The sequence below is a fragment of the Sinocyclocheilus anshuiensis genome, unplaced genomic scaffold, assembly GCF_001515605.1.
Source record: "Sinocyclocheilus anshuiensis isolate Anshui unplaced genomic scaffold, SAMN03320099.WGS_v1.1 scaffold1661, whole genome shotgun sequence".
Lineage (NCBI taxonomy): Eukaryota > Metazoa > Chordata > Actinopteri > Cypriniformes > Cyprinidae > Sinocyclocheilus > Sinocyclocheilus anshuiensis.
Genome location: NW_015540517.1, coordinates 8,700 through 35,826, shown reverse-complemented (window position 1 = coordinate 35,826; position 27,127 = coordinate 8,700). Strand labels below are relative to the sequence as shown.

The following is a 27,127-nucleotide window of genomic DNA, read 5'->3' as shown; positions in this document are numbered from 1 at the left end:
CAGATTTAGACAGATTTCTGAACAATATTTGAGAGAAATAGGCCTTTTGTGTACATAGAAAAAGTCTTAGATCTTTGAGTTCAGCTCATGAAAAATGGGGGCAAAAACAAAAGTGTTGCGTTTATAATTTTGATCAGTGTAGTTACATGTTTCCCAGAAGACAAAATAAGTTAAATTTACCCTGATCTTCAAATTTGAAAAGTTTTAATTAATGCATGGTTTTTCTTTCTGGAGCATCAGTAAGCGTTTGAACCTTCTGTAATAGTTGCATATGAGTCCCTCAGTTGTCCTCAGTGTGACAAGATGCATCTCAAAATCATTCAGTCATTGTTGGAAAGGGTTCAAATACACAAAAATGCTGGAAAACCAAAGAATTTGTGGGACCTGAAGGAGTTTTTCTGAAGAACAGCAGGCGGTTTATCTGTTCAGGACAAACAAGGGACTCATGAACAACTATCCCTAAACAAAAAAACACAGCTGTGGGTCATTCAGGTAACAACAGTATTAAGAATTAATTTTAATGTAAACTTTTGAACGGGGTCATTTTTATAAATTCAACTATTATTTTCTCTTGTGGACTTTGTAAACATCTTTTATGTGAAATATCTTATGTCAGTAAATAAACAATAGCATGCATTTTGTATGATCCCTCTTATTTTGGTAAAATAATTAACATTTTGCAGATACTGCAAGGTGTATATAAACGTTTGACTTCAACTATATATACATTTGAACAGGTTTTTTTTTTTTTTTTGTAATCGCACATGCCATCCACTAGTTAGGTGGCTACAATTGCACAGAAATGGACAAATAATCATCACTCAGCAAGTCATATATATATAGTCAACTATATATTACTATGTTTTTGAACTTTGTCTTTAAAACACATTAAAATGCAAACATTCATGTCATTTATAGCGTAATCCACACACACACACACACACACACATGCCAAACTGACTGCATTCAGATTTATGGATATATCTAAGAAAATCTGGATAAAAATCTGTGCAATTTAAGACTTTGTAATAGCTTATATGAGACAGAAAACCGCTGATATAACACAAGTTGTGTCACTGTACCACTATTTTATGTCTATGTGGTATAGCTGCTTTCATGCGTTTTAATGCTTGTACTATAGCGTGAAAGTAATAAAACACACTGAATAAAGACAACAAAGTGTTTTATTTATAAATTCACAGTTTCTAATGGCACTACACTGCTGTAGTTACAATTGGAAAAACAAAAAATCTAATACTGTGCAGTTCGTCCTCACAGATGATGAGATTTCATTTGGGCGCCACCTAGCGGACGTTTAAATAAATCAGGCATCCGCCACTAGAGGGCGCCGTACCAAGGAAAGCCTGGGGCGAAAAAGCACTTGTACAAGGTATGGTGTAGAAAAACGAAGGCATGTGGAGTTCTCCAAAGTGCACAGGAGAGACACACGCAGCGGTCTCTACTCACTGGTGTACTGGAAAGAATCATCAACATACACACTGATGAGAAAACATCCACAAATTCCACAAGCATATATCAGTTACCATTCAAAAAGGAGAAAGGTAGTGAAACATTTTAAAGTGAAACATGTAGCATGGAAATCACAGAGATGGTCCATTGCACGCCATCCCAATCTTTCCCTTTTATTGAAATCATGATGTGAATTCACATTCTCTAAACCCCACAGTCTGATTAAAGGTCAATGATGGGATCGCCTGCGTGAAAGAAAACACAATCTTACACAACACAAAGATCTGACACAGAAACTCTACTGGGATGTCAAATGGTCTCTTGGATGCATTAAAAACAACTAAGAAAGCAGCGAACACACACACACAGAAAGTGTGTTAAGAGGGACATGGAGTGTGTAAAGAGAAGATGCTGGACACACACACACACACACACACAATCTTTACACGTACATGACAGGTAGGACAGACCAGACGGTTGCTTTGCTGGACTATGCATAATATTTGCACAACAACGAGAGCTCGGCCGTTTTTACGATTCACCTCGATTCCAGTAACCCAAAGGCAAAGCTCGTCCAAACAGATCCAGCGAGAAGGAGCAAATCACAGCCAGAAGCTGAGCCAATCAGATGTTACGAGCGTTAGAAGGGATTTATCTGATGCTTCATTTGATTTGAATGCAAAAAAAAGTTTAAGAAGTCAAAAGCTGAATCCAGCTTTCTCAAATCACAGAGTGTGCAATCTTTAGAGAACAGGAAGATGTTGTCCGTACCATTTGTGTGTATCTGTAATAAATCTCTTACATGGAGGTTGGAGGGGCCACTGTATCTCATATATCACATGACCGTGATCTCATAGAGCCCAGGTCCCATTTAAATAAATAAATACATAAATAATTACCACTAAAATAACAGAATGTCCCCTACAAAATCCCCGTGTATATTTAAAGCGTGTAAAAATGTGTCTTTTTTTATGACGGCTCCACTGAACATGAAGAAAATGAGCTGTAAACATGCTTGAGATGCTGTTGGGTGCGTCACAATGTGAACATGTTGATATATGAATATGTGTGTGTGTGTGTGTGTGTGTGTGTGTGAGTGTTCAGGCCCAGCCTGGACTCATTGGTCAAACTAGATCGTGATTCGAATAGTAGAGGGGGGGGAAAAAAAAAAAAAAAACTTAATTTGGCTCTAAAAGAGAAAATGACAGAATTAACATGGACTGGATCTGTTTTTCATTCAGCTCTGTTCACTGGATTGAAGCCCTGTGCTATGTGACATCACTGGTCCCACAAACCAACCACAGACAATGACTGGCGTACAGTCACACACACTCACATGTACAATTACATATCCAACCAGGAAGGAAAAAAGAGCGAGTGAGCCTTAAAGGGACAGAGAAAGAGGAAATGGAGACCCGAGGGTCATGTTAGAATGTTGTTGGTCTGCCATCTGTAAATCGGCATAAACTCCTGGTCACGGTGACGCAGCGCCACCTCTGCAACATCAAACCAAGTCTCATTCATACTTGCCAATGTTTATCAGTCAGAACTTCCCCAGAAGAATAAAATAAAAGAAAAAAAACGATCCTGATTGGATAAAAAAGGCACATAACCAAAGTTCAGAGAACCAGGATGTAGTGAAGACGGCGTCAGGATCAGCGCTCACAATGAAATTTCGAAAAGCTGGAATAAGAAAAAGAAAGATGGTGGCGTGAAAACTCAAACTCGTCCCGTTACAGCTGTCCTTCCGAATGTGGCCATGCCCAGGTCTGCCTTTCCCTTCATGAGCTCCTCCAGCGTGGGCACGACGGTCACAGGAAGTGGCAGTATCTCCCCCACGCGTCGGGCCTCCTGCTGCTCAGCGTTCTTGGACTTGCGGCGTTTCAGAGACCTCTTCTCCATCTTGCTCTTGGCCGGCGGCGGCTCGCCGTTGCACAGGGTGGGGTCGTGTCCGTTCATGGAGGGGGCACTGCTGAAGGACTCCTCAGACAGTGTGGAAGCGGAGCTCTCGGAGCTGCCCTCTGACACACAGTCCCTGGATGAGCAGGTGGATGCGTAGCTGTTGCACGTTGACGGCAGGAATTGAAGAGAAGGTGATGATGTTTCACCGTTAACACTCGTCGCTGAGGGGACGGAGGCCTGGAGCGTCTCCACTCTGTCCCCTCCTTTTGTCTTGCAGCGTTTCTTCTGAAAGACACAAACAGGGAGAAATTATTTAATGTCTAAATGATGCATTCAGAGAGGTATTTAAACACCTAAAGCCACGCTAACCGTCTTTGTGCTGAGCGAGTATAAACAAATATATATAGCGGCGAACACTTTATCAGACACTTTATTGCAAGCTGTTCTAATCTCTTTTCCATCACAGGGCAACAAAAACTGGCCAACAAAGATTCACTCTTTTGGTTGCATGCCCAGAGGTTATTTGGCCAAGTGACAGCAAACAACGTTAACTAAGAAAAAAAAAAAAATGTTGTTACTTGAAATGAAATAAATGATTATGGAAATAAATGTAAAAAAATAAAAGTGGTAAATGTTGCTTTGGCAAGAAACTGAAATAATATAAGTGTAAGTATTAAAATAACTAAAAAATAAAACTAATAAATAAAAATGAAATACTATATAGACATTAAAAAAACAATAAAAATTATTTTTAAAATTAAGTTTAATTAAAATGAAAAATTAAGGTGAAAACAAAATATAAAAACTCAAACTATAATAATATATCGACGATATTAAAATAACACTGACAGAAGAATCTGAAACCAGCTTTTGCCTCTGTACTCTTGTATTTGGTGTTGCTTGATTAACACTATAGTGAATACAAAAATCTGAACGGCTGTTTAAAAACATTTCAATAATATCTGACTTTTTAGCAAAGTTGTGTACCGGGGTATTTCTGCTTTTCTATGAGCATCACTTAATGTCAGGGAGTGAATTTGCATTTTTATTCAGCAGTCTTCCGTTTTTTTGCATTGATATGAACAGACAAATTGCATGTGAAAATCATACCAAATTTTTTAGCTGAACATCAGTATTGGTCTGAACAGGCCTTTACTATTAGATCCGAGCATAAAGTTATGCAAACAAAGTTATTCTTTGGGGAACAAGCTAAACCTTGACTAAAACCCAAGTCAAGACTCTTACAAAGCAGTTCTTTTTAATAAATTGGTCAAAAAGACACAAATCAGTCTTAAACTCATGTGTTATGGGTTTAAATAGGTTTAATGACTTATTAAATGGGACAGTTATAGACTGACTAACTTTTCACCATTAACATACATTAAACTAGAAATGAACTGTGACTGTTTTGTACTTAAGGGAGATGGGAAATTTAATCAATGCAATTACTGACTGGATGTAAAAAAAAAAAAAAGAAGCTAAAATTGTAGTTTAAATTATGATAATATAATATTAATGTGATATTAAAAACAGTTTGTGTTTGGTATTTGTATAGAGTTGAGAACAATTGTTGTCATGTTGTTAAATGGAATCTGAATCCTCAGTCAGCAGAGAAACGGTTAACTTCACGGCCGGTCAGACAGACTAACTGGAAAGAGCTGCGTTCCAAAACACTCACTGCTCTTGGCATTTACTGAAGCATTTCTAATAAAGCTTTGATGTAATTAATACTGTTCTTGCAGATTGACAATCTAACTGTTAAACTGGAAAAAACAAAGACAAGAGCTGCTAAACAAGCAGTGAGTGGTTTTGAAACCCCGCCTCAGTCCCACTACTGTCATGAACACACAGCGGCCCAAACAAACTCCATACCTTTTTCTCTGGAGAAAACCTTAGAGGTTCTACAATGTACAAGTCATCAGGACCTACTAAAGAGGGGAGAGAGGGGGCAGGTTAACGGAATGGTATGGCAAACAATAACACAAGCATGAAAGCACTTGCAAGTAGTAGCACAAGTTACACACAGACACTTTAAAGTATTTTGTTTTCTGCTGTTCTTCATGGGTGCAACTGTTATTCAATTGTAATCCGCCTTGTGTTGTCCTATTTCACTCTCGTTTCATTGCCAACAAAGTCTGCATGTGGCAACCATGGCTGCAGCATCAATTGTTAGCATAATGCTGTCATTTGCATGCATTTGAAAGTCAAGTTTGATTTGCATATCTGTATATGCAATACTTAGTAATCCATTAAATGTACCACATTTTTCCATTGTTACTACTTGCAAATGTCCAACATGTGCCAGCCAAAAGCATCATGTGCTAAAAATATCCAACCTCTGCCTTATGAACACAAACCACTGATGAGCTCACACACACACACACACACACACACACACACACACACACACAATGCTGCAGCAAAATGTGGGAGGAAAAAATGGAACATGAAGCACATGAAGGATCTGGCGTTTAAAGTAGTGAAGACGGTTCAGTTTATGCGGCTGAATTTGCAAGTTTTTCATATTAGTTTTTCTGAATTGTTCTTACATATTAGAATTGTCAAATTAATTACTGCACACATCACTTACAAATAAAATTATTGAAAATGATAAGACTTTATTCTTTAAAAAATTTATTCTTTTCAATTAAAATGTCAAATTAATCAAATAATGTATACTGTGCGTGTAAGATTGAATGTATTTACTGTTACATTTACATACGTTTTTGCACATTAAATTCAAATATTATAATACTTATTACATATTAACTTTATTATAGTTTTAAATATGTCTAAATATGGTGACATTGTCAATATGAAAAGTCTTTCATTTACTTTGAGAATCAATACACTGATTTCCAAGTAGCTAACTTTGTTACTTTTTTTTATTATAACAATTTACACTCAATTAATGGTTTTAATTGAGTTTTTTGGCTTGTAAAAGAAAGAGTTTTTTGCTTAATACGTCCCATAAGATAAGACTCTGTTGACATTCAATTACAAATCCCACTGTGCTCCAGTATAGGTCACACTGATATTGAATTATGGCCAGACACTTTGGAACTAGTGACAGCTGGACCCAAAACTAGATCAAGCTGTAATGTGATCTGTGTGCTATTTAATCCAAAAGGCGTGATTCTTCTGAGAGCAGCAGCCAAAGTGAAAGCACACAATGTAAGCCACATGTTAAGTGGGAAGGTGTGACGTTAGTGGGCTGTAAGAAATGAATATGGTGGATTTGAGTCTGGCTGAAAAAGACACAGGATGTTAAGAACCGGAGCAGAGTAAAACAATGTGAATTATATGAGAGAAGGGGAGGAGTTAGAGAAAAAGAGAGAAAGACAGAGAGACATAGAGAGAGCTCTGGCATCATAACTCTCTTCAGTGTCAAAGGTGACTCTTACCTTCTGACGTGGGCAGTTGAAATGACTTTGAACGAATGAGAGGACAAGAAACTCTCCGTTTCAGACTCATATCATCATATGAGGAAAAACACCTGAGAATGAGAAAGATGGACATTAATCCTAAATATATTCTATGCAAGTGTCCAAATATAGATGCGAACTTCCCGATTCCTGATTGATGAATAGAAAGCTCAAAATACCAAATTATTTGAAATAAAAATCTTTTGTAACATAAATGATAAATTTTTGAATGGTAGTGTATGCTGTTACATTATTGTCACAAAGGGTTAACTTCAAACATCTGTGCTATTAAATCGGATATTAAATCAGTTTACATAACTTCAACTAGCTTGCTCAGCAAGATTGCTCTGCTCATCAAAAGACTCATAAATCAGTCTTAAGCCCATGTATTTTCAGTTTGAGTCGACTCTGTCAAGCTGTTGTTCTGCCATAGTAGTTGACGTGACAGAAAACTGACTGCAGGGCCTCTAGAGAACTCCTTGCTGCAATCCTGAGAATGCATTGTGTTCTTGTATTGCGTTATGAATTCTGCACATTTGGTGTGTGTTATACCTCTTAGGGCTGGGGTAGTTGTTGCTCATGGGAATGGTTGAGCTGGTGTTGTGACTGGGCAAGCTCCTGCAGCACTGCATACAGAGCAGCAGACCCAGCGTCAGACACAGGATCAGAGACAGCACCAGGTAACTCTGTCTGTCAGACACCTACAACACAGTAAACAATATAAATATACATTACTGGGTGGGCCAAACATTAGATGGGTCAGGAATGAGATGAGAAATACATGTTTGTAGACCTCTCGCTGTAGCTGAGCAACTGTGGCAGACAGGTTCAGCATGATCCTGGTGGCATTCTCCAGCTGGCTCTGTAACAGCTGTATAGACTCTGTCTGTTTCTGGTCCTAAATACACACGCACACAGTTGCAAACAGTTATCCACGTTATCCGTGTAAAAACAAACAAACACAGTACATGCTACAGTTGCCCCCAAAGTTGTCAGTTTTCTTAGCCAGAAGGTGTCCAAGAACATTTTATTTTGATTTTAAACAGTATGTCTTCAAATTTTTTTTTTTTGTCATTTACATTTAGTCATTTAGCAGATGCTTTTATTCAAAGCGACTTACAAATGAGGACAACAGAAGCAATCAAAACCAACAAAAGAGCAGTAATATGTAAGTGCTGACAACAAGTCTCAGTTAGTCTAATGCCGTACACGTAGCATGGGTTTTTTAAAATAATAAATATAAAGAAAAGAAGTAGATAGAATCGAAAAACAATAGAGAATGCTAGTGTTAGAGGGTCCTTTTTAAACAAATATAAAGAAAACAAGTTGAAAATAGAAAAAGAATAGAGAACGCTAGTATTAGAGGGTAATTTTTTATAAATAAAAAGAACAGTTGAAAGAATAGAGAATGAGAAAAAAACAAGTAGTAGAAACAACAGAATGCAAGTGTTAGAGGAATATTTGAAGGATAAACAATAGATAAAAAAAAATTATCCAATAAATAAGTTAATAATCATATTTTGTCTTCGTTTTGATTATAAACCATGTATCTTCATAAAATTACTTGATGACAGTTTTATTTTCAATGTTGACACTACTGTTTAAATGTTTGGGATGTGTAAGATTTGGGATGTGTAAATTATACCACTAATAATTATAATAATAAACGTTCCTTTAGCAAATTAGCATAATTAGAATGATTTCTCAAGGATCATGTGACAGTGACGACTGGCACAATGAATGCTGAAAATTCAGCTTTAATATTACAGGAATACATTTTACTCAAAAATACAGTTAAAAACAGGAGAGAAAAAATATGTGTGTGTTATTGCATTTTTGAGCCTTGGTGAGCATAAGAGACCTCTTTCAAAAACAAACAAACAAACAAACAAAAAAAACTTACTGACCCCAACATATTGAATGGTAGTGTATTTTCCTATTGGAATATGATATTTTATTTAATACAGTGCCATTCACACTTTCTCAAATGTATCCAAGTGTCCAAACACATTATCCATGCATGTTGCAGTTGCCAGTATCAAAGTTTATAAAAAAGCCCAGCTCAAATTACTAATGTTCTGTGTGACTGATAATAACCTGCTCTTCTGCGATTCTGGAGGTGTTCTGCAGTTTGATGATGGTCTTGTTGAAAGCCCGTTGCATCTCCTCCATCTGTTTACGATACCTGAGAGACAGCAGAACGGCTCAATCAAACAATGTGGCCCACTATGATCATTTTAGGTTTGCTAGCATGTATCTGTGTTTTGACCTCTGGCTGAGCTCCTCCAGGTATCTGCTGCTGAGCGACATGTTCATTTCTAGTGCTTTAATCCTGTTATTCAATCTCATGAACACCGATTCCTTCTGGTTGGATCCGTGCACCTGATTCCCGTTGCCGTTTCCATTCCCGTGGCCCATTTCTGCCGAATGCTGCTGCTCTGCGTAAAACTCTCCGACGGTGCGGTGCGGTAGCAGAATGTCATCAACAGTCTCCTCTTGTTGAGACAGAGGGGCTTCAGAAAGCTCTGGCTGGGAGGACACAGCACTGTGGTGAGGATCTTCAACCCCTGCAGTCCTGCCGATATCCGAGGCCTCTGGAAGCGGGATGGGAAGTTCAGTAGGAGGTGGGATATCAGCGGGGCGAGTGTGGGTGGGCAACGGCTGAACCGTCTGCTCTTTGGTGGCGACGGGGAGCTCCAGTTTGGGAGGGTCCGTCTCTGGGCTGTGGGGTTCAGTGGTGGTGGTGGAAGAGAGCGGAGAGGAGGCGGCACTGGGAGAGAGGAGGCTGCTGGTGCTGCTGACAGGCGTACGGGTTTCTGGGATGTCATCCAGGTACTGCGGACGCTGATCCACAGGCTCTCCCGTGGGTGGGAACTCTGGGATGTTTTGGGTGGGGGTGTCGGAGAAGCTGTGTGGGGGAAGGGTGGAGGTACGACTAGGCTCTAACAGAATGGTCTCAGGTGGGAGCTCCTGATCTGTGACGGCAGATTCCCCACTGGAGGACTGAGGCGGAGAAGCCACCGTTTCAGTAGGGGAAATCCTCTCAGCTTGTGCCTGAGAGGGCTGCTCTGTTTCTGGAAGTTTCTCGGAGGGCACAGGGGGCTCTTGGGTTGGGGTGGTGTCAGGGAGGGACTGCTGAGGGGTGGTTTGAGTGTCTGTGTCGGTGTGTGTGTGCTGTGCTTTGTGGCGCTGGTCTCTACACTGGCGCTGTAGTGCTAATGCTGCTGAACAGTAGCAGCAGAAGTGTTCGTGCAAAGATGCCAAACAGGACAAAGTGGAGAGGTGGCCGCAGTATGTGGCGCTCTCCCGCTCCCACATCTCCTCTGTACTTTTCTCCTCCTCTTGCTCCTCCTCCAGCAGGGTCACCGTTGGCTGAGTGGCCTCTTCGTCCTCCTCGATGAGGATGACGATACGGCTCTTCTCAGGTGGAGGTTCTGAAGGAGCCTCAGGAACAGGAACCTCTAAGTCATCCTTCACTAGAGTGGGATCCAGCTCAAGAACATCCAGCCTGGAGATATGATGACCAAGAATGTTAGTTCTCAAATCTCTCATTTCATTTTAAACCAAGGTTGCACAATGTTTGTTACTTAGTTATGAGCACGACCACACAGAATGTGAGCTCCTCAGTTTACTGCAGAACTGAAATGCCTGTCACAACTCAACTCCTTGCATGTTCATTTTTTAAAGATACAGTTCATCCAAAGAAGAAAAATTCTGTAATTTGCAAAGTTATTTAGTTCCAATTCCATATGACTTAAAAGAACAATAAAATAAGAAATTCTATGACCATGACAATGAATATCAATGAATGTGGGCATTTTAAAAAGACATTTTAAACCAAAACTACTGAAAATTGTTTTCATTAAAGCTGGAATAAAATATGGATAACTAGATAAAACCTGATAAAAAAATATACAGTGGAGGCCAAAATTACTACAACACTAGTATTTTCACCAGCTAAAAAATGTTTTTAAATCAGTTTTGCTGTAGTGTGTCAGTAGGAAATATCAGTTTACATTTCCAAAAAGCATCTTGGAGACGTTGCCACAGTTCTTCTGGATTTAGTCTGTCTCAGTTTGTTCTGTTTCTTCATGTCATTCCAGACAGACTGGATGATGATGAGATCAGATCTCTGTGTGGAGCACTGGCTGTTGTCAGACAAAAATCTCACTGGATTATTACAATTAATGGCAAAATTAATGTTTGGAAATGTAAACTGATATTTCCTACTGACACTACAGCAAAAGTTAAAAATAACTGACTTAAAACCATTTTTCAGCTGGTGAAAATACTAATGTTCTAATAATTTTGGCCACCACTGTATTACAAATGTTGCCTTGACAACTGAAATAAGTTCAAGTTGAAGTACTAAAATTGCAAAAACTAAAACTAATGTAAAAATAAATTAAAGCTATAAAGAAATATTTCAAAAGAAATAAAAATGATAAAGCAAATAAAATGATTGAAACATAACTAAAAATAAAACAAAAAAATAAGGCTAATTAAAAATAATAAATATTTTAGAAGTGCATAAAATATTAACTGATAATAGAATGACTATAAATAATAATAAAGTACTCTTAATATAATAATGATATTCATTTAAGTTAGCTGCTGTGACCAGATCTTGAGAACCAGATCAGTCAGATTTGTGAATGAATTGTTTAAACCAATTTTATAAAGCAGACCAACCAATTCACTAAAAAGATTTTACTAAAAAGAATCATCTGTTCACAAATCAAAGCTATTTCTCTCATAAATAATGCCAAGTAGGGCAAGATTTAGCAATGAATATTAATTAAAATTTTCAATAAAAAATGTGTTTGTAAAAAAAAAAAAAAAAAGTTGAATGTGTTGAAAGGGTGTAAGGTACATTAAATGAGAGAACTAAATACTCCTCTATGAACTAAATATTTTTGGCTAATTTGATCAAGATTTTAGCTACAAACAAGAGTATTTTTACCATGTTTAAATGCACTCTGCATAATTCAGCAGATTGAGTCTGACTCTGAGCCTGGTTATGCGGCAGCTATAGTTAAAGTTTTATAAGCTCGTACTGTATTAGAAAAAGGATTCGGTGGTTGATTTGGTATGTGAGCAAACAGTCTGTGCTGGAATACGCTGACTAGCTCGGGGCTCAGTATTGAGCAAGCATTTGGGGTTTTAATATGCTGGATGAGTAGGGTGTGTGTGTGTGTGTGTGTGTGTGTGTGTGTACAAATGAGACTCACGTAGAGGGCTGTTCAGTAGGTTCTGGCGTGAGTGTGGTTTCTGTTGACGTCTGGGTGACGTTTTCTGTCCCAGAGGAAACGTTTCCTGAGCAAGATGAGAAAAAGAACAAATTCTGACAGTGAGAAAAGGAAAAGGAGAATATGAACATTTGTTTTCCATACTGCCCTTCCACAACACAAAGAGGGCTACTGTTCAGAGAAAAGCACCCAAGATTAAACACACAAACACAAATGTGCCCTTAACTAGCAACAGGTGATGATCTCGAGAGCCTGGAATGGTTTAAATTTATCCAGACCAACAAAGACATCGAAAAAAACCAAGCTTTGGAATATCAGTCATTGTGCCACAATGGCATTTTCTGAATTCTTGTCACATACTGAGTCAGTCTTTGTGACAGTGAAGATTACATTATCTAGAAAAATGTGCATCAAAAATGGGAAGTTACTCTCTAATATGTGTTTGTAAAACTATAAGCCATCAGTGGAGTAGAACTCATCTAAAAGATTATGGATTATATTATTAGTCTGTTTCATGAATGTTAAATAGGGGACATAATTTTCACCCAACTAGTTTTCTGAAAGGCAGGTGTCATATTATGATTACCAGCTGTGCATTTCTTCAATTGAACAACCGAACAACCTTTTAAAAGCTATTAAAATATAATGATTACTGGCTAATAAAGTGACTTCTAAATTTCCAAAATGTACAGGAGGATGTCAGTCTGAAAAGACTCTAACTGCCAGTGTGTTCACTCACAGTTGGAAGAATCGTTCATTCATTTTATTGGTATAAATTTGATCAGGTGATTCAATTTTGTGTTATTTTATATCAATAAACTGTAGTATGTATATTGGTATTATATCAGCTATCAATCACCATTTTTATCTAGATATTGGTATTGGCCATTAAAAACAACTCATATCAGTCAACCACAATCTAACAGTTTAAAAAAAAAACTGCCCATAGCGTGCTTTCCTTTTCCAAACTTAATATGAACTTTCAGCCATCCACTCGACTGCAATCTCTCAAGGGCCACAGTAAAAAATATCTTGTTAAACAGTCTTTTTTCTTTTAGCCTCCTAGTCAGACTGTTTATGGTCATGATAGAGAAGCAGGGTGTTTTTAAACTTTACTTCTGCTTTTAGGAAAGCCACATGCGTGTTTGAACAGCATTTTGTTGCAGCTCTCTCTGGGCCTGCGCACACACACACACACACACACACACACACACACACACACACACACCCTGGGAGAGTTTGATGCTGGCAAGCGCAGCTACAGAACCCATCAAAGACGTGCTTTCACTGCCAGGCCTCACAGTTCCAGCACTGTTGGCATGGTGACAGCCCTCACTAGTCACAAACAGCTGCCAAGCAAAGAGGAGCAAATAAGTGGAGTAATTTCTTAGTACAGACTCAGGACAGGGTGGTTTTAATATCCAAGCTCAAGGCAGAGATCAGGTCCGTACCTTCCATTTCAGCTCCGTCCTCTAGTTCTGGTTTCCCTCCTAGCACATTTGCTGCGATGTTGTTTACCATGTTCAGGATGGCGTCTAAAAGAATCCAGAGGAAAATACTAAAAATGTAACATTTATATGCATGGAACAGGTGTAAATGTCTCACAGTGCCAACACACAGGCTGAATTGTTTTCTACAATTCACCAAACCAAATTCAATGCTCTTAAAATATAATGATCACTGGCCAAAAATTATGAACTTCTGAATTATTGAAGTCAATCTGCCAGTATGCTTGTTGCGTGGTAGAACTAGTAGAGCAATTTAATCTTTGGTAAATGTAATTTGGTTAGTTCTTCCAATTTTGTCTTATTATCATCATTAAATTCTGTTATGTATACTGGCATTAATTGGCATTCTACTGGCAACAGAAGTACATGTTGTATACAAGGACTGTTCATTATTAACCTAATAAATTCTCCATAGTTAATTTGTTGCAAATCTGCAATAATAATAAAAAAATAAAAAAAACTTACCTATACTGTACATTTTTATGTAATATTCCATGTATTGAGCTTTGGTGATAATTAACTGCGTTAAACATTTAACTGCATGTGTTACAATGTTATTTTAGTATTATTTATATATTACTATAGTATTTTGAATAGCTTTTACTTTATACTTACAGTTTTCATTTTATTTAGGTTTTTGTAATTTTGTAATGTGCTTTTGTCATTTTTATTATTATTTATTATTTGTCGTTTTTAATATTTCTATTTAGCTACAGTTTATTTTTATTTTAGTTTTTGTAATTTTAAATAAAATAAAAGTACTTCAACTTAAAATATGAAAATGAGAAATATTGCATTGTCAACTAACTGAAATAAAATGTTACCTAAAATGTATATTTTATTATGGCTTTATTTCATTTAAAGAAAACAATTTGTAATTGTTTTAGTTAACAACAACAAGTTTTGACTTCACAACCTTTATAACGGATATTCAAAACACGTTTTAAAAGAAAACTTGGAACTGAGGCAGAGGGCACACCACTTCCTTGAATTCTACAGTTAGTACATTTTTTGCCACTGTAGCTTTGAGCAAACTGGAATATAATCAACAGGGATTGCCGTGAGCAAAGTGAATCTGTGCAATGCGCAACTAACGGGTTTCATCCCAATTATAAAGTGGCAATGCTGTTATCCACTTCTGTTCATAGTTTAGCTAGTTTAACCAGTAGATTGAAATGATTACTTGTGGGCATCTACACATAAATATTCATGAAATCAAAAGCACGAGCAGAATATGGAGGAACAGCACATACTTGTAGCAGAGCCCAGCAGATTCTTCGATGTCTTGTCCTCTGACGGCAGGTAGCCGGGTGGGTAATCTGTAAAAAAGACGTCTGGAATTAAGACAACAGCATTAGCCAAATGGACACACACACAACAACTGCCAAACAGAAAACAAACAAATGCAGTCTTGTGTCTAAATGATTAAATCCTGCCATATAGTATTGCACATATCTATCTGTTAATACTGTACTTTTTAAGCTTTCTGTGAGCAATCATTTAGAGAGATGATCTCACCATAGTCTTCATCAAGATACTCGGCTCTCTCTGACGTGTACTGAGAGTCAGCTATCTCATCATACTCCTCCACCATACTGGTGCCAAACACCCTGATATACACAAAGATACACATGAGCAACACAAAAAATTAGATACTTGCAAGTATAAGAGTTAGGAAAAGGATTAAAAACAGCATGGGAGGAAGTGTTGATAAAAATGACAGTATGTTCCTGTATTTATCGTAAAGAACAAACAGCCCCTGTAAAGATAAGAGACGGTCAGGCTTCAGAATAAGAAATATTAACATAAAGCCCACTTTGATCATCAGCATAACTTATCTCTGCCTTCTACAAAACAACTATAATCACTCTGCCCTTTGCCCAGGTTAGTGGGGGTCTTTAAAAACATGTTTTATAGCCCCCGTTCAATCCTCAAGGGCCACGTACGGAGGAGGTAACAGCAGTGGAAGAAAAATAACAACAGATATCCTGTAAAATTAGCAGTTTTAGAGATCAGAGGGAAGTAGGATTTTGGAATAAATGTTACTCTGCAGATTTGTACGCATTCACAAGGGTTGCCACATGATGCCTTATAATACAATTTGTTTCATGTGGCTTGTAAAATAGCACAATGACCAGAAAGTAGCTTCTTGCGATTCTCAATTTGGATCTGTTAAGGTCAGAACTAAAAAGCTAACAAAATGTTTAGTACAAGTGTGGAAAGGATTTTTATTTTTCATCTCTATATCTGGCTGTAGTGTTTTGCTTGCCTCTCACAGTATATACAGTAATTCCCTTACAGTGGGACAATATGTCTCTCATAGAGTGCAGCCAGACCAGCCCCTTTATGGGCCTCCAACCAAGATTAAATCTCCTGCCAATGCAAACGGGCCTGAGAGGAGCTTGAGGCAGGATAGAGATCAACTCAATTCAAGAACTTTGCCTTTTGAAACTTTTATAAAGCCAGGTGTCCTTTCTCACAGTCAATGAAATTTAAAGGGCAATGCAAGTACAGGATTGTAAAATCCGAAGCGACCTGTTTCTCATTACCGCATAATGCTGCTTGTGCAGTATGCATTGGCTAAAGAGATGCTTTTACTCTTATCAGTCACCTTCTGAAAGGTCATGAAAACATTTTTTGCATCTTTCTAACCATTTAATCATAACCATTTAAAAAAATATATTTTTCTCTCAAAATGAAGGAAAAAATACTTCATATGACGCATACCAAAACATTCCCCTCACAGTATGCATTAGACTAGAAACATACTTCACGCAAGTATGCAAACGCCTGTTGTACATATACTACCATTCAAATGTTTGGAGTCATTACAACTTTTTGTTGAAAGAAAGAAATACTTTTATTCAGCAAAGGCACATTAAATTGATGAAAAGTGATAGTAAAGACATTTATGATGTTACAAATTTAAACTAAATAAATACTGTTCTTTAAACTTTCAATGCATCAAAAAATAAAAATGTATCATGGTTTACACAAAACTATTAAGCAGCAAACCATTTTCAACACTGATAACATTAAAATGTTTCTTAAGCAGCAAATCAGCATATTAGAATGATTTCTGAAGGATCATGTGTCACTGAAGACTGGAATAATGACTGCTGATAAAATTCAGCTTTACTATTTCAATAATAAATGACATTTTCAAATATATTAAAATAGAAAACAGTTATTTTAAATTCCAAAAAACATTTCACAATATTGCTGTTTTTACTGTATTTTTTTATCAAATCCATGCAGAGAGTATAAGAGCTAACTGTGACTGTAAGAGACTTCAAAATCATTCAAAAACTCAAATTTATTATTCCCACACTTTTGGAACGGTAGTGTACTTGTACATACTGTAAAAACTCAACTGAGTATTAATGTATCCTTTAAATATCTGTGCTATTATACACAGTGTTCATCAGCTAGTGAGCAATATAAATGTTGACAACAGAAGAAGACCTTTTTGTTCTAATACACATTATAGAGCTCTTTGTGGTCATACTGAGTATGCAACTAGGGCTGCACGATTCCATCTGAAAGCACGTGATGATGATTTCCTGCTGATTACAGAACAGGCTTTTTTAACAAAATGACAATCGCATTCGATTAATCGTGCAGCCCTATATGCAACACATACCTGCACTGCACTTTGAATGCAATAACATCAAGGTTATGTGCATATGGGCATTCACATACTTGTGCAAAATAGGTTTCAGTCATGTTATACACAGTATTGGAATTGTCCATATTCTATTCAAGTAACATTAATTAAACACACCTGATCAGGCTGAGTGGACAGAAGTGTTCAGAGCCAAAGTGGGAGAGTAGCTCAACCTACAAAAAAAAAATGAAAAATGAAAATATGGTCACACTCAAACATGGTCATACAACAAAACCAATGCTTATTTTACCTTCTTACAAAGTTTAGTTTAGCGATGTCCCAATAATGTCAAACAAAAAACAAGAATGAAGTGCTGAAGTATTTGCAAAGCATGATGTTTCCCGTGCGAGTGTAAGAAAATATGTATATCACGGTCACTGTTTTACAGTATGTGAGCCTGCCACCCAAAGCAGCACTGACAAGATCTAAGAGAGAAGAGCGCTAACCTTTATGTATTTGATGAACATCTGATGCAGGAAGAGAAGACAGGAGAAAGCGGAAACAAAGAAAAACAGAGAGGAAGATCAGTATAAAAGACTCGATTCATGCTGTAGCAAGTCAAGCATTTCGAACTGTTCTTGTTTGCTCTGCTTTCATGACTTGAGCAGCAGTACAAAAGCAGGAGAAAGCCAGCTGAGGCAAAGGCTGTAATTAGGAGCACAAAGTGGGAAATACAGCAGGGGAAAACAAGCAAACAAAAACACTGAAATAATAAACATCACAAAAGTCAAGCAGAGCATGACAGAACAGGTTTAGGGCAGCTCAGTAATGGCTCAGTAAGTATTGTGGGACTCCTCAATTAGATCAATGGCACCTCCTGACATATGTTACACAGGTAATTATATAATCATCTGAGAACTCAGAAAAAAAGAGAAAAATTCAGATCAAATGTAACTGCACAGTGTACTTGACTGTTTCACCCAAAATGCTAATTTATTTTGCCGTTTGTTAAAAAATGTCTTAGCAAATGTTAAAGTGATTGTGAATTCTACTCAATGTGTTTCTGCCCAAGCACTTATCTCTTAATACACTGACATATATAGATACACCAACCTTATATGCAAATCAATAAAAGGTTATAAGTGTGTGTGTATTCAGCATCGTACATTACACACATATACAGTCATGAGACTCTCAGGCCTGAGGGAAGGGCACGGCTTTCCTCATATGTCTTAACTGTCCCCCTTTCTCAGCCTCTTATTCAGTCACCTTAAAAACACACTTTGTTAATGTAATTCCATGTTATTTAGATCATAGGTGACAGAACAATCATGTGTGTGTGATCCCTTTTAAGATGCTCATGTTTCAGACATTACAGTTTATAGATACACGCACTAATGTCAGAGCACATATCATTAACATCATGTTCTTGTGTTTAATACTTTGGTACAATTAATACTTAATACTGTGGCGCGTTCTGCCCCCAACATTCTTTTTCCAGTATATTAAATAAACAATAATTTTTTTTTTCTTTCAATTTTCAGCTTAAATGTGCTAATTAAGGAAAAACAGAATTCACTAAAATGATATATTTCGTTCTTCCAAACTAAAAGCAGGGACGCTACTATCTACTATCACAAAACTTGCTTTTCTTAGTGGGACACTATGACAAAACATCACACTGTACTGTGCGCAGCTTTGCAACGAAGTTGAACAATAATGAAACACGCCCTTCTAGAATTTCCACTCTCAAGGAAATTTCACTATCAAGTAGCTTTGGGAAGAACAATTCATTTTAGCTAACTGAAGTGACTGGCACCCCTTTTACCTTGACATATTTGGCATAGAGTTGCTCATCCAGAGGGAAGCTCTGTACTGTGCGTTCATCACGGGCGTGAAAGGTGCCCAGCTTGATCCACTTATTGGTCGGATACCTGATTTTGAGAAACAATTTTTAAAGAAAAGGTTAAGTTGGTGTTTACATAACGCAGTCTCCCAACCAGTCACAAAGTGATAAGATTTTAGCAACATGCAATTTGTCTGTTCACACCAAATGTGGAATGACACAATAAAACCAACCACAGCATATTCAGTGTTTAATGTGAGACAGGATTTGGGACAAATTAGATTTCACTGCAATCTGTGAAATGTGCTGTGGTTGGCCAGGACAAAAACTCATATCGCATTGTGCCTAGTTAGGAGTGGGAACACCATGTACGTCTATGTGAGTGATGTTACCTGTCACTTATAGACACAAGGAAATCTTTTGGTGTAGAGGAGAACAACTCAAAGTTTGCAATATCCAGCTGCTTCACCTGGATTGGCTCACAGAGCTCAATAACAAACCTGTATTTGAAGATACGATAGAGATAGAGGAAAGATAGAGGAACCAAAGGGGAAATTAATTTAACATTAAGTAACATGTGCTGACACAAAAACTACTAACACTGAAACAAAAGGCACAGGGGGAAAACAACATGCAATTTAATTAATTTACATGAATGCAATGCACATTTTTAGATTTTATGTGTTTTTATTTATATTTTAGATGCCATGACTCGTCACTATTTCTTTTTTAAGGTTTTGAAACCACTTCTTTTGCCTACACTAGTTCATTTTAGATGGTCTTCCAGTGCAATAATATTAATATTACATGTAATTAGTGGTGCACAATTATAGTTATAATCAAGATTATTTTCTCAAAAATCACAATTATCACAATCTGATTTCTTTTTAGAAATCAGAATGATTGCCCTTTCACATAAGCACAAATCAAAACAATCTCAACTCATACACAGGGTTTATTTTACTTAATCTAGTTTCCCCGTTTTTTTACATTTATCATATATATCAACACACTCTATATTATGAAAACTGTTAAAACTTTAAGAATCTTCTCTAAAAGAGCCTAATGAAAGCTCATGGAGGCTTGTTACTGATGCAAGATAACAAATGTCAAATGGGGGAGACAAAAAAAATCAGGATAAATAACCAGTGGGCCAATATCACAGACAATTATGCTTAATTGAGAGAAGCATAAATCATGATCATGGTTAAAATACAATTAATCATGCAGCCCCAACTGTAATTCCGCCAGTTATTAAGAGGCTAAATAATTATAAAATAATTAAAATGCTGAGTTTAGCACCACATTTACTAATAGTACTTGTCAACTTTTTTAATGTCAACTATCATTTACACAAATAGGAGAATAGAGAGTGCAAAATGCATTTCTTCATTGTCTCTGAGCAGCTGCTGCAGTCTGTTTTTTCTCTTTATCTGCAGTGACTCACCAGATCTTGGTACTGCAGGGGTTCAGCATGTACAGATCCATGTTCTCCATCAGGATGGCAGATGTGCTCTGAAAACAAAACACACAGACAAGCACACATATGTTAGACAATTGCTGATCTCAAACTAATCAATAACATTTCAGATGCAAGAACAATAACAGTAATTAAATGATTGTCCTATTTATGCCCCTGGTGAAAATCCTTCCATCTTTCTATCTGCCCCATATGCTGTTTTGCAGTTTCTTGCGCATTACCTTGGCCTCATTGTTGGCCGAGAGGATTTTGGCCCCACATTCGACAGAAGCGTAGTTATTCTTGAAATTCTTTTGGACCTTTTTGACTGGATGAGGGCTGCCATTTGATGAAGTGTGCAGAGACTGACCTGAAACCAACATAACAGGTTACATATAGATCACCAGTCAAATTTTTTACACCTTGAATCAGGTTGGCCTAGTATGCGAGTATGAGTGTGCCATGCAAAGTGCAGGTTGGTATGTTTACCTGTCAATTCCAACACTGAAAACAAAAGAACGACTTATCTGTATGTATGCATATAGCCCGCATGTATTCACTATCTGTAACAGATAACCCCCGTGAATGGCAAAATTGTTGGATTTTAACTATCAACAGCTGCTGTCATGACCTTACGTGACAACATTTAGGGAAAATAAGCTATTCATTAACATTGTGCTAATGACAGCTTGCAAAAAAACCCTTAAAAAAACGACCTCAACACGTCTTTGTAGCCGTGGCAGACAATAATTTAGTTTTCTATATTTGATTTAACAAATTTGTTTTTCGAGAACATTCTAGGTCAAGCAGCCCGGGCTATGAATAGCAACCAATCCTGACCCAAAACAGGATTGAACAAAGGTCTCCTGTAGCGAATCGATGCGTTTTTGTAAGAAAAATATCCATATTCAAAACGTAATAATAACTTTAAAGTAGCTTGCGCCAACAGTCCTACACTGAAGCAGCTCCGGGAGCATGACGTATGAGTTCAGCGTTGCGCCTGTGAGTCTCGTGAAAACCAATGTTTGTTAACAGGAGCAAAGGAAGCAAAGTTTCCTTACTTGAGCAAAGATAAACCAGTCTCCTCTTGGCTTATATTGAAATCCTCCGACATTCTTCTTTACAAATCCTCGTTTTGTACTTCTAATAAGTGACCGTTGTTTTGTTTTGATCTCTCCCCTGCGCTTCCACGTTTGTCACTTCTGAGCTGCGCATGCGCAAAGCTGATCTCATACGTCATCCGCCCGGAGCTGCTTCCGTGTAGGACTGTTGGCGCAAGTTACATTAAAGTAATTATTACGTTTTGAATATGGATATTTTTCTTACAAAAACGCATCGATTCGCTACAGGAGGCCTTTGCTCACCCCCCGGAGCTGTGTGAGACACTTTTTTTATGGATGGACGCTTTTTATTTAATTTCTTTTGGACTGATGCATGCAACCCCCGCTGAGTGGCATTAAACAGCTTGAAAGATCAAAGACAATTTTTAATAACTTCGTCTGAAAGAAGTAAGTCATATACACCTAGGATGACTTATTGGGTGAGTAATTTGTGGGCTAATTTTAATTTTTGGGTGAACTAACCCTTTAAGGAAACTGATCAAATTTCAGTTGTGTGATCCTGTGATTCATAATCCTCACTTGAACCCAAATTCTATGTACTTGAAGAGTTGCTCTTTAAGAGCTCTCTAGTTTTATTGTGTGTACTGCACCCGCTAATTAATGATGACAAGGGTCAATTAACATACTGTTAGCCAGTGGCTGTTAATTAGTTGACTTTGTGATTTGAATGTGCACACAAACACACCCAGAGATGTGAAAAACCCTGATGCACTAAAGCAAGAGTTTAATTGTTTAGCTGGCCTGGAGCATGAGCTTAGAATCTAGTTACTTTTGATGCAGTGTACTGAAGCAATCCATTACAGCAGCTTACGCGTGTGCATACTGGGTTATGCAACAGTCACTGTGCTCGCCACTGAACCGACAAATGTGAGCAAAAAAAAAATACAACTATTATTATAAGCAAGAAAAAGCAAGGGAGGGAAACAGAAATTCTTGATAGAAAGAGATAAAAAGAAAGGGACAGCTCTGTGAAATCAAGCAGAAGTGTGTCCTAAAGGAAGTGCGTGTGAGTGTGTACTGATGCAGAAGAAGCACGGGGGCAGCCTGGCATGTGATGATTCACTGATGAACACGCAGCTCTGTGAGTGACACATGACCCAAAGCCATCTCTTACTTTTCTTCTCCTCTACTTCCATCACTTTCTTCTTCCACTCATCAAAAGTGGGGATGTCCTCTTTACTGGGTACAGGAGGGTCTGTTGCTCCCTCATGGTCCACCACCTGAAAAAAATTATATATTTATCAAATTTTTATTACAGTGAACAAACCACAACCCAAACTTCCTTGGCCCTAAAACTGTGAAATGCCATTTTGGAAATTCTGTGTTTTCTATTTCAGCAGCATTATGCTGGGTAGCTACAGCAAAAGTGAAATTGGTAATGGTAATGGTACATAACTGTAAATGAAACATTATATATTATATTATATTATATTTAGTGATGTCAAACGATTAATCACATCCAAAATACGTTTTTATTTACATGATATATGTGTGTGTACTGTGTATATTTATTATGTATATTTAAATACAAACACATGCATGTATGTATTTGCGCGTTTCCATTGAGCGGTACGGTACAGTACAGTTCAGTACAGTACGATTCGGTACGGGTAACCCTGATCCAGCTTGCGTTTCCACTGCCAATAGTACCCTTCTTGATAGGCGTGGTGAATGCATAGACTGTGGTGTATGCCGGAAAGTAGCGATTGACGATAAAGCGCGACAATAAGCACAACTCTGCCTCTTTTTGTTAAATGTCAGTTTTAATGAACAATAATAGCCATTATAAAAGTATAAGTACAAAGTATAAGAGGCTTATATAAGAGGAAATAAAGAGAAAAGCAAACAATTCAGTCAAACGTATGCTACAAAGTCAGCGCTGTACTACGGTAAAGTTCAAATTAAATATATAAAGTTAAACATAACTTTGTGCTCAGCCAAAACGATATGACCAGGAATAAATAATAGATTCATGAGACCACGAATGCCTGTTAAATATAGCCTACCCAAAATGAATTGTATCTCATGTTAAATGAGATACAATTTATGTATCAATGTATCTCATGGCAAAGGAAGGACTAGCCGAGCTAAGGCTGCTCTATGCGGATACATGAGCACTGAGTGCCCGGTGATCGCCTGGAGCTCCGAAATTGGCATAGCAAATTTTCAAATAGGTGCTATCTTTATAAATAAACCACAGATTTGAGTTTTAAACAATTACATTCTCACCTGGAAAAACTCTTAAAACTACATTGCATGACACAATAACAGTAATATTTAGAAAATTACGCGGGTTTTTGGGCAATGACATTTCACAAGTCCAAAAGAACAGACAAGAACGCATATTGAGAAACAGCTATTGTCTGTGTGAAAACATAAAATTATAAAATACACGGTTATATTTTTTTGCGTTTGCACACTCTGATGTAAATAAGCCCAACACTCATGGACAGCAGAGCGGAACGAGGGAAGGACGCTTTATCCCCTTGTATCACGCAAAAATGACGATTCTAGTCAACCAATCAATGTTCTGCAGTGAGTTTAGCCATACCCTTTTGGTACCCTTTGCTGTGCTGGGTACCCCAACGGAAGGGTACCAAAAAAGTGGTACGGTACAGTTCACTATTTTGGTACCATTCACAACTTCTGACAGTCGAAACGGAAATAATTGAGTACCGTACCACTCAGTGGAAACGAGCCATAAGAAAAATATGTTATGTTTATATATTAAATATATTTATATATAATATAAAATATAAGAATATAAATATATATACATTTAAATATACAGTATGTGTGTATTTATATATACACATAATAAATATACACAGTACACATACATATAGCATGTAAACAAAAACTTTTATTTTGTATTATTTGATTATTTTGATTAATCGTTTGACAGCACTAATTATATTATATTATTCTAATAATATAATACAATTATGAACTTAACCTAACATATTAGAATGATCCCGTATCAAAGGAATACATTTCATTATAAATATAATAAAAAAATTAAAAAGTTGTTTTAATTTTAGGGCTGTGACGGTGGCAGATTTTTACCACCGCGGTGGTAATGGACCAACTACCGTTGGTGGCGCGGTGTTGTTAGGCCTATATACAGTATATAATTTATATATATATATATATATAAATGACATATATGACATTATACATTTTACACAAAAGGGTGGTCTTTCCTTCTATCTCCTCATCACTTTCCCTTTTTCTTGTCTCCCTTATCTCTATCCCTCTCTGTGAGTGTGTCAATGCCTAAATAGCAGCGCTGAGTGAGCATTTGGTTGATTAAACATTTACAAGGCTGTCCTGTGGAAAACAAACATGCTGATGTACTCTCTCTTCTTCCTCTCCTCCACTCTTATGCTTTCTCTTCCACTTTCATCTTCTCCATTTAGGGTGTATGTGTCAGAGCAGCTTTACGAGAGAGGAGGGGATGTTTTAGCTCTGCAGATCTCTAACAGCAGGGTGTGGAGAGGCTCAGTGGTAATCGAATACAAACCCTTTCACTCTCTACATAAAAGGGGGAAAAGGTAAGGAAGGAACACTACGGAATGCAAAATGTAGAGATTATTGTCATCATGCTCTTTTAGGTGGTGTACGCTAAGGAAAAACAAAACTATAAAATATTTCTTGAAATAGTTTTAAAATACAGACATTATAGCTTTTAGCTCCATACCTGAAATCTATCCAATTATGTCATTATAAAAAGGACAAATCTGAATGGATGATCTGACAAGATATTAATACTTAGACTAAGTTTGGGATCATTAATTTTTTTTTTTAAGTAGTATTTTTATTTAGCAAAGATGCATCAAACTCAGGGCTCGAAATTGCGAACGTTTTGGTCGCATATGCTCTTGAAATGTAATCTGTCTGACCCCAAAATATATTTGGGAGCATTTGTGCGAGTGCAAATAATTGTTGTGGTGCAACCTGTCTTCATTTCTCTGCAAAACTTTCGCGAATTACTGCACAGTATGTGCCACAGTATGAGCTGATACAATGACCAGTCCACTATTTTACCCAGCTTCATCTTTACATTCTTGCGTATTTTAGATTGGTTATATTAGCCATCAATCACTCCCTTTCGCTGCACTCCGTTGTCACGTGACAAGACCGGTTTTAATTTTATTTCAGCCGGTGTCTGATCCGGACTTGCACAAACTACATTGAAATTATTTTCCAAAATGTCCTTTGTGTGGAAATATTACTAAGTCTGTAAATGGCCGTTAACAGAAGCCAGAGACGCTGAAGACGGATGCAAAGAGAAGAAAAATACTGTAGCTGGCAAAACAAGCTCACCGTTCGTTCACTATGCGTGAAATACAGAAAGAAACTCCTAAATATTGAATTGGGAGTGGGGGTTTATATGAATGCATTTCCTCTGAGGGGAACTGACGGTCTTGAGAAGTTTAAATGACATTTTCTACTCATCTTGCCTCTGTATATTGCATATATAAAAAAACAACGCGCAACAAAACGCTACAATGCTTTTCCATAAGCACCAACTGCTGTCAGAGAGTGAATTTACATTCAGCCCGCCCGCTGTTTTTGTTTCGTGCTGATATTTCATGTAGCATAAATTCAATTTCAGACCATTCTGTTTTTGCTTCAGATTTTGAAATTATACATTCTAATTTACATCTGAAACTGCTCATGTATGCAGCATCTTTCTTTGGATCATGATTAAAATGCGGTGGTTGTCTCTAATTTTAATGGCTACAGATACAGCAAATAAACATCTTGTTAATGTACTCATATTTTCATTTTTTCCTGTCTCTTACTTAAAAAAAAAAAAAAAAAAAAAAAAAGAAGAAAGAAAGAAAATAAATATTTTAAAAATTGGCTATCAGAATCAGCTTACTCACTTCTAAAACATCAGCAATCGGAATTTGCCATGAAAGATCGATACATCACTCTGTCTCTTTCTTAAAAAAAAAAAAAAAAAAAAAAAAAGAAGAAAGAAAGAAAATAAATATTTTAAAAATTGGCTATCAGAATCAGCTTACTCACTTCTAAAACATCAGCAATCGGAATTTGCCATGAAAGATCGATACATCACTAACAAGAAATGCTGGGCCAAGTGTGTGGAAAAGAATTCAGGATCAGGTTAAATTGTTGAAGCTTTTAATCATCAGGATGTTGCCAGACCTTCCACTCAATTGGCAGTTGTGATGCTCCTTAATATTCAGTGGGTGATCCTAAATTTTCGTTGGTGCTCCTAACTTCTTGAAGTTGGGAGCACCAGTGCTAGCAAGTAAAAAAGTTAAATTCGAGCCCTGAAACTGGTACATAATAGTATGCAATCACAAGAATAAACTACACTTTAAAATATATTAAATTACTGTAATATTACTGTGCAGACTTGGTGAGCATAACAAATCTAAACCTTTCAATGGTATTTAAAGGGGTCATATGATGCGATTTCAAGTTTTCCTTTCTCTTTGGAGTGTTACAAGCTGTTCGTGAATAGATAAGATCCCTAAAGTTGCAAAGACTAAAGTCTCAAAACCAAA

General features: G+C 37.1%; 1 protein-coding gene across 1 annotated transcript in view; it reads right to left on the bottom strand.

Annotated features, from left to right (window-relative positions):
- Positions 1-1,166: 1,166 nt before the first annotated feature.
- The window catches only part of LOC107687343 (SUN domain-containing ossification factor-like), a 31,245-nt gene continuing 5,284 nt past the window's right edge, over positions 1,167-27,127 (bottom strand). Inside the window, exons 6-23 of the mRNA XM_016484623.1 lie at positions 22,702-22,807; positions 20,709-20,836; positions 20,455-20,522; positions 19,400-19,507; positions 18,990-19,095; positions 17,668-17,688; positions 17,339-17,394; positions 15,073-15,164; positions 14,808-14,873; positions 13,498-13,581; positions 12,029-12,113; positions 9,067-10,305; positions 8,895-8,982; positions 7,591-7,695; positions 7,350-7,498; positions 6,777-6,868; positions 5,245-5,300; positions 1,167-3,657 (exon numbers count right to left, since the gene is read on the bottom strand). Of these exons, the coding sequence (XP_016340109.1) occupies positions 3,190-3,657; positions 5,245-5,300; positions 6,777-6,868; positions 7,350-7,498; positions 7,591-7,695; positions 8,895-8,982; positions 9,067-10,305; positions 12,029-12,113; positions 13,498-13,581; positions 14,808-14,873; positions 15,073-15,164; positions 17,339-17,394; positions 17,668-17,688; positions 18,990-19,095; positions 19,400-19,507; positions 20,455-20,522; positions 20,709-20,836; positions 22,702-22,807 (3,117 nt within the window). The 3' untranslated portion in view covers positions 1,167-3,189. The remainder of the gene's footprint in view (positions 3,658-5,244; positions 5,301-6,776; positions 6,869-7,349; positions 7,499-7,590; positions 7,696-8,894; positions 8,983-9,066; positions 10,306-12,028; positions 12,114-13,497; positions 13,582-14,807; positions 14,874-15,072; positions 15,165-17,338; positions 17,395-17,667; positions 17,689-18,989; positions 19,096-19,399; positions 19,508-20,454; positions 20,523-20,708; positions 20,837-22,701; positions 22,808-27,127) is intronic.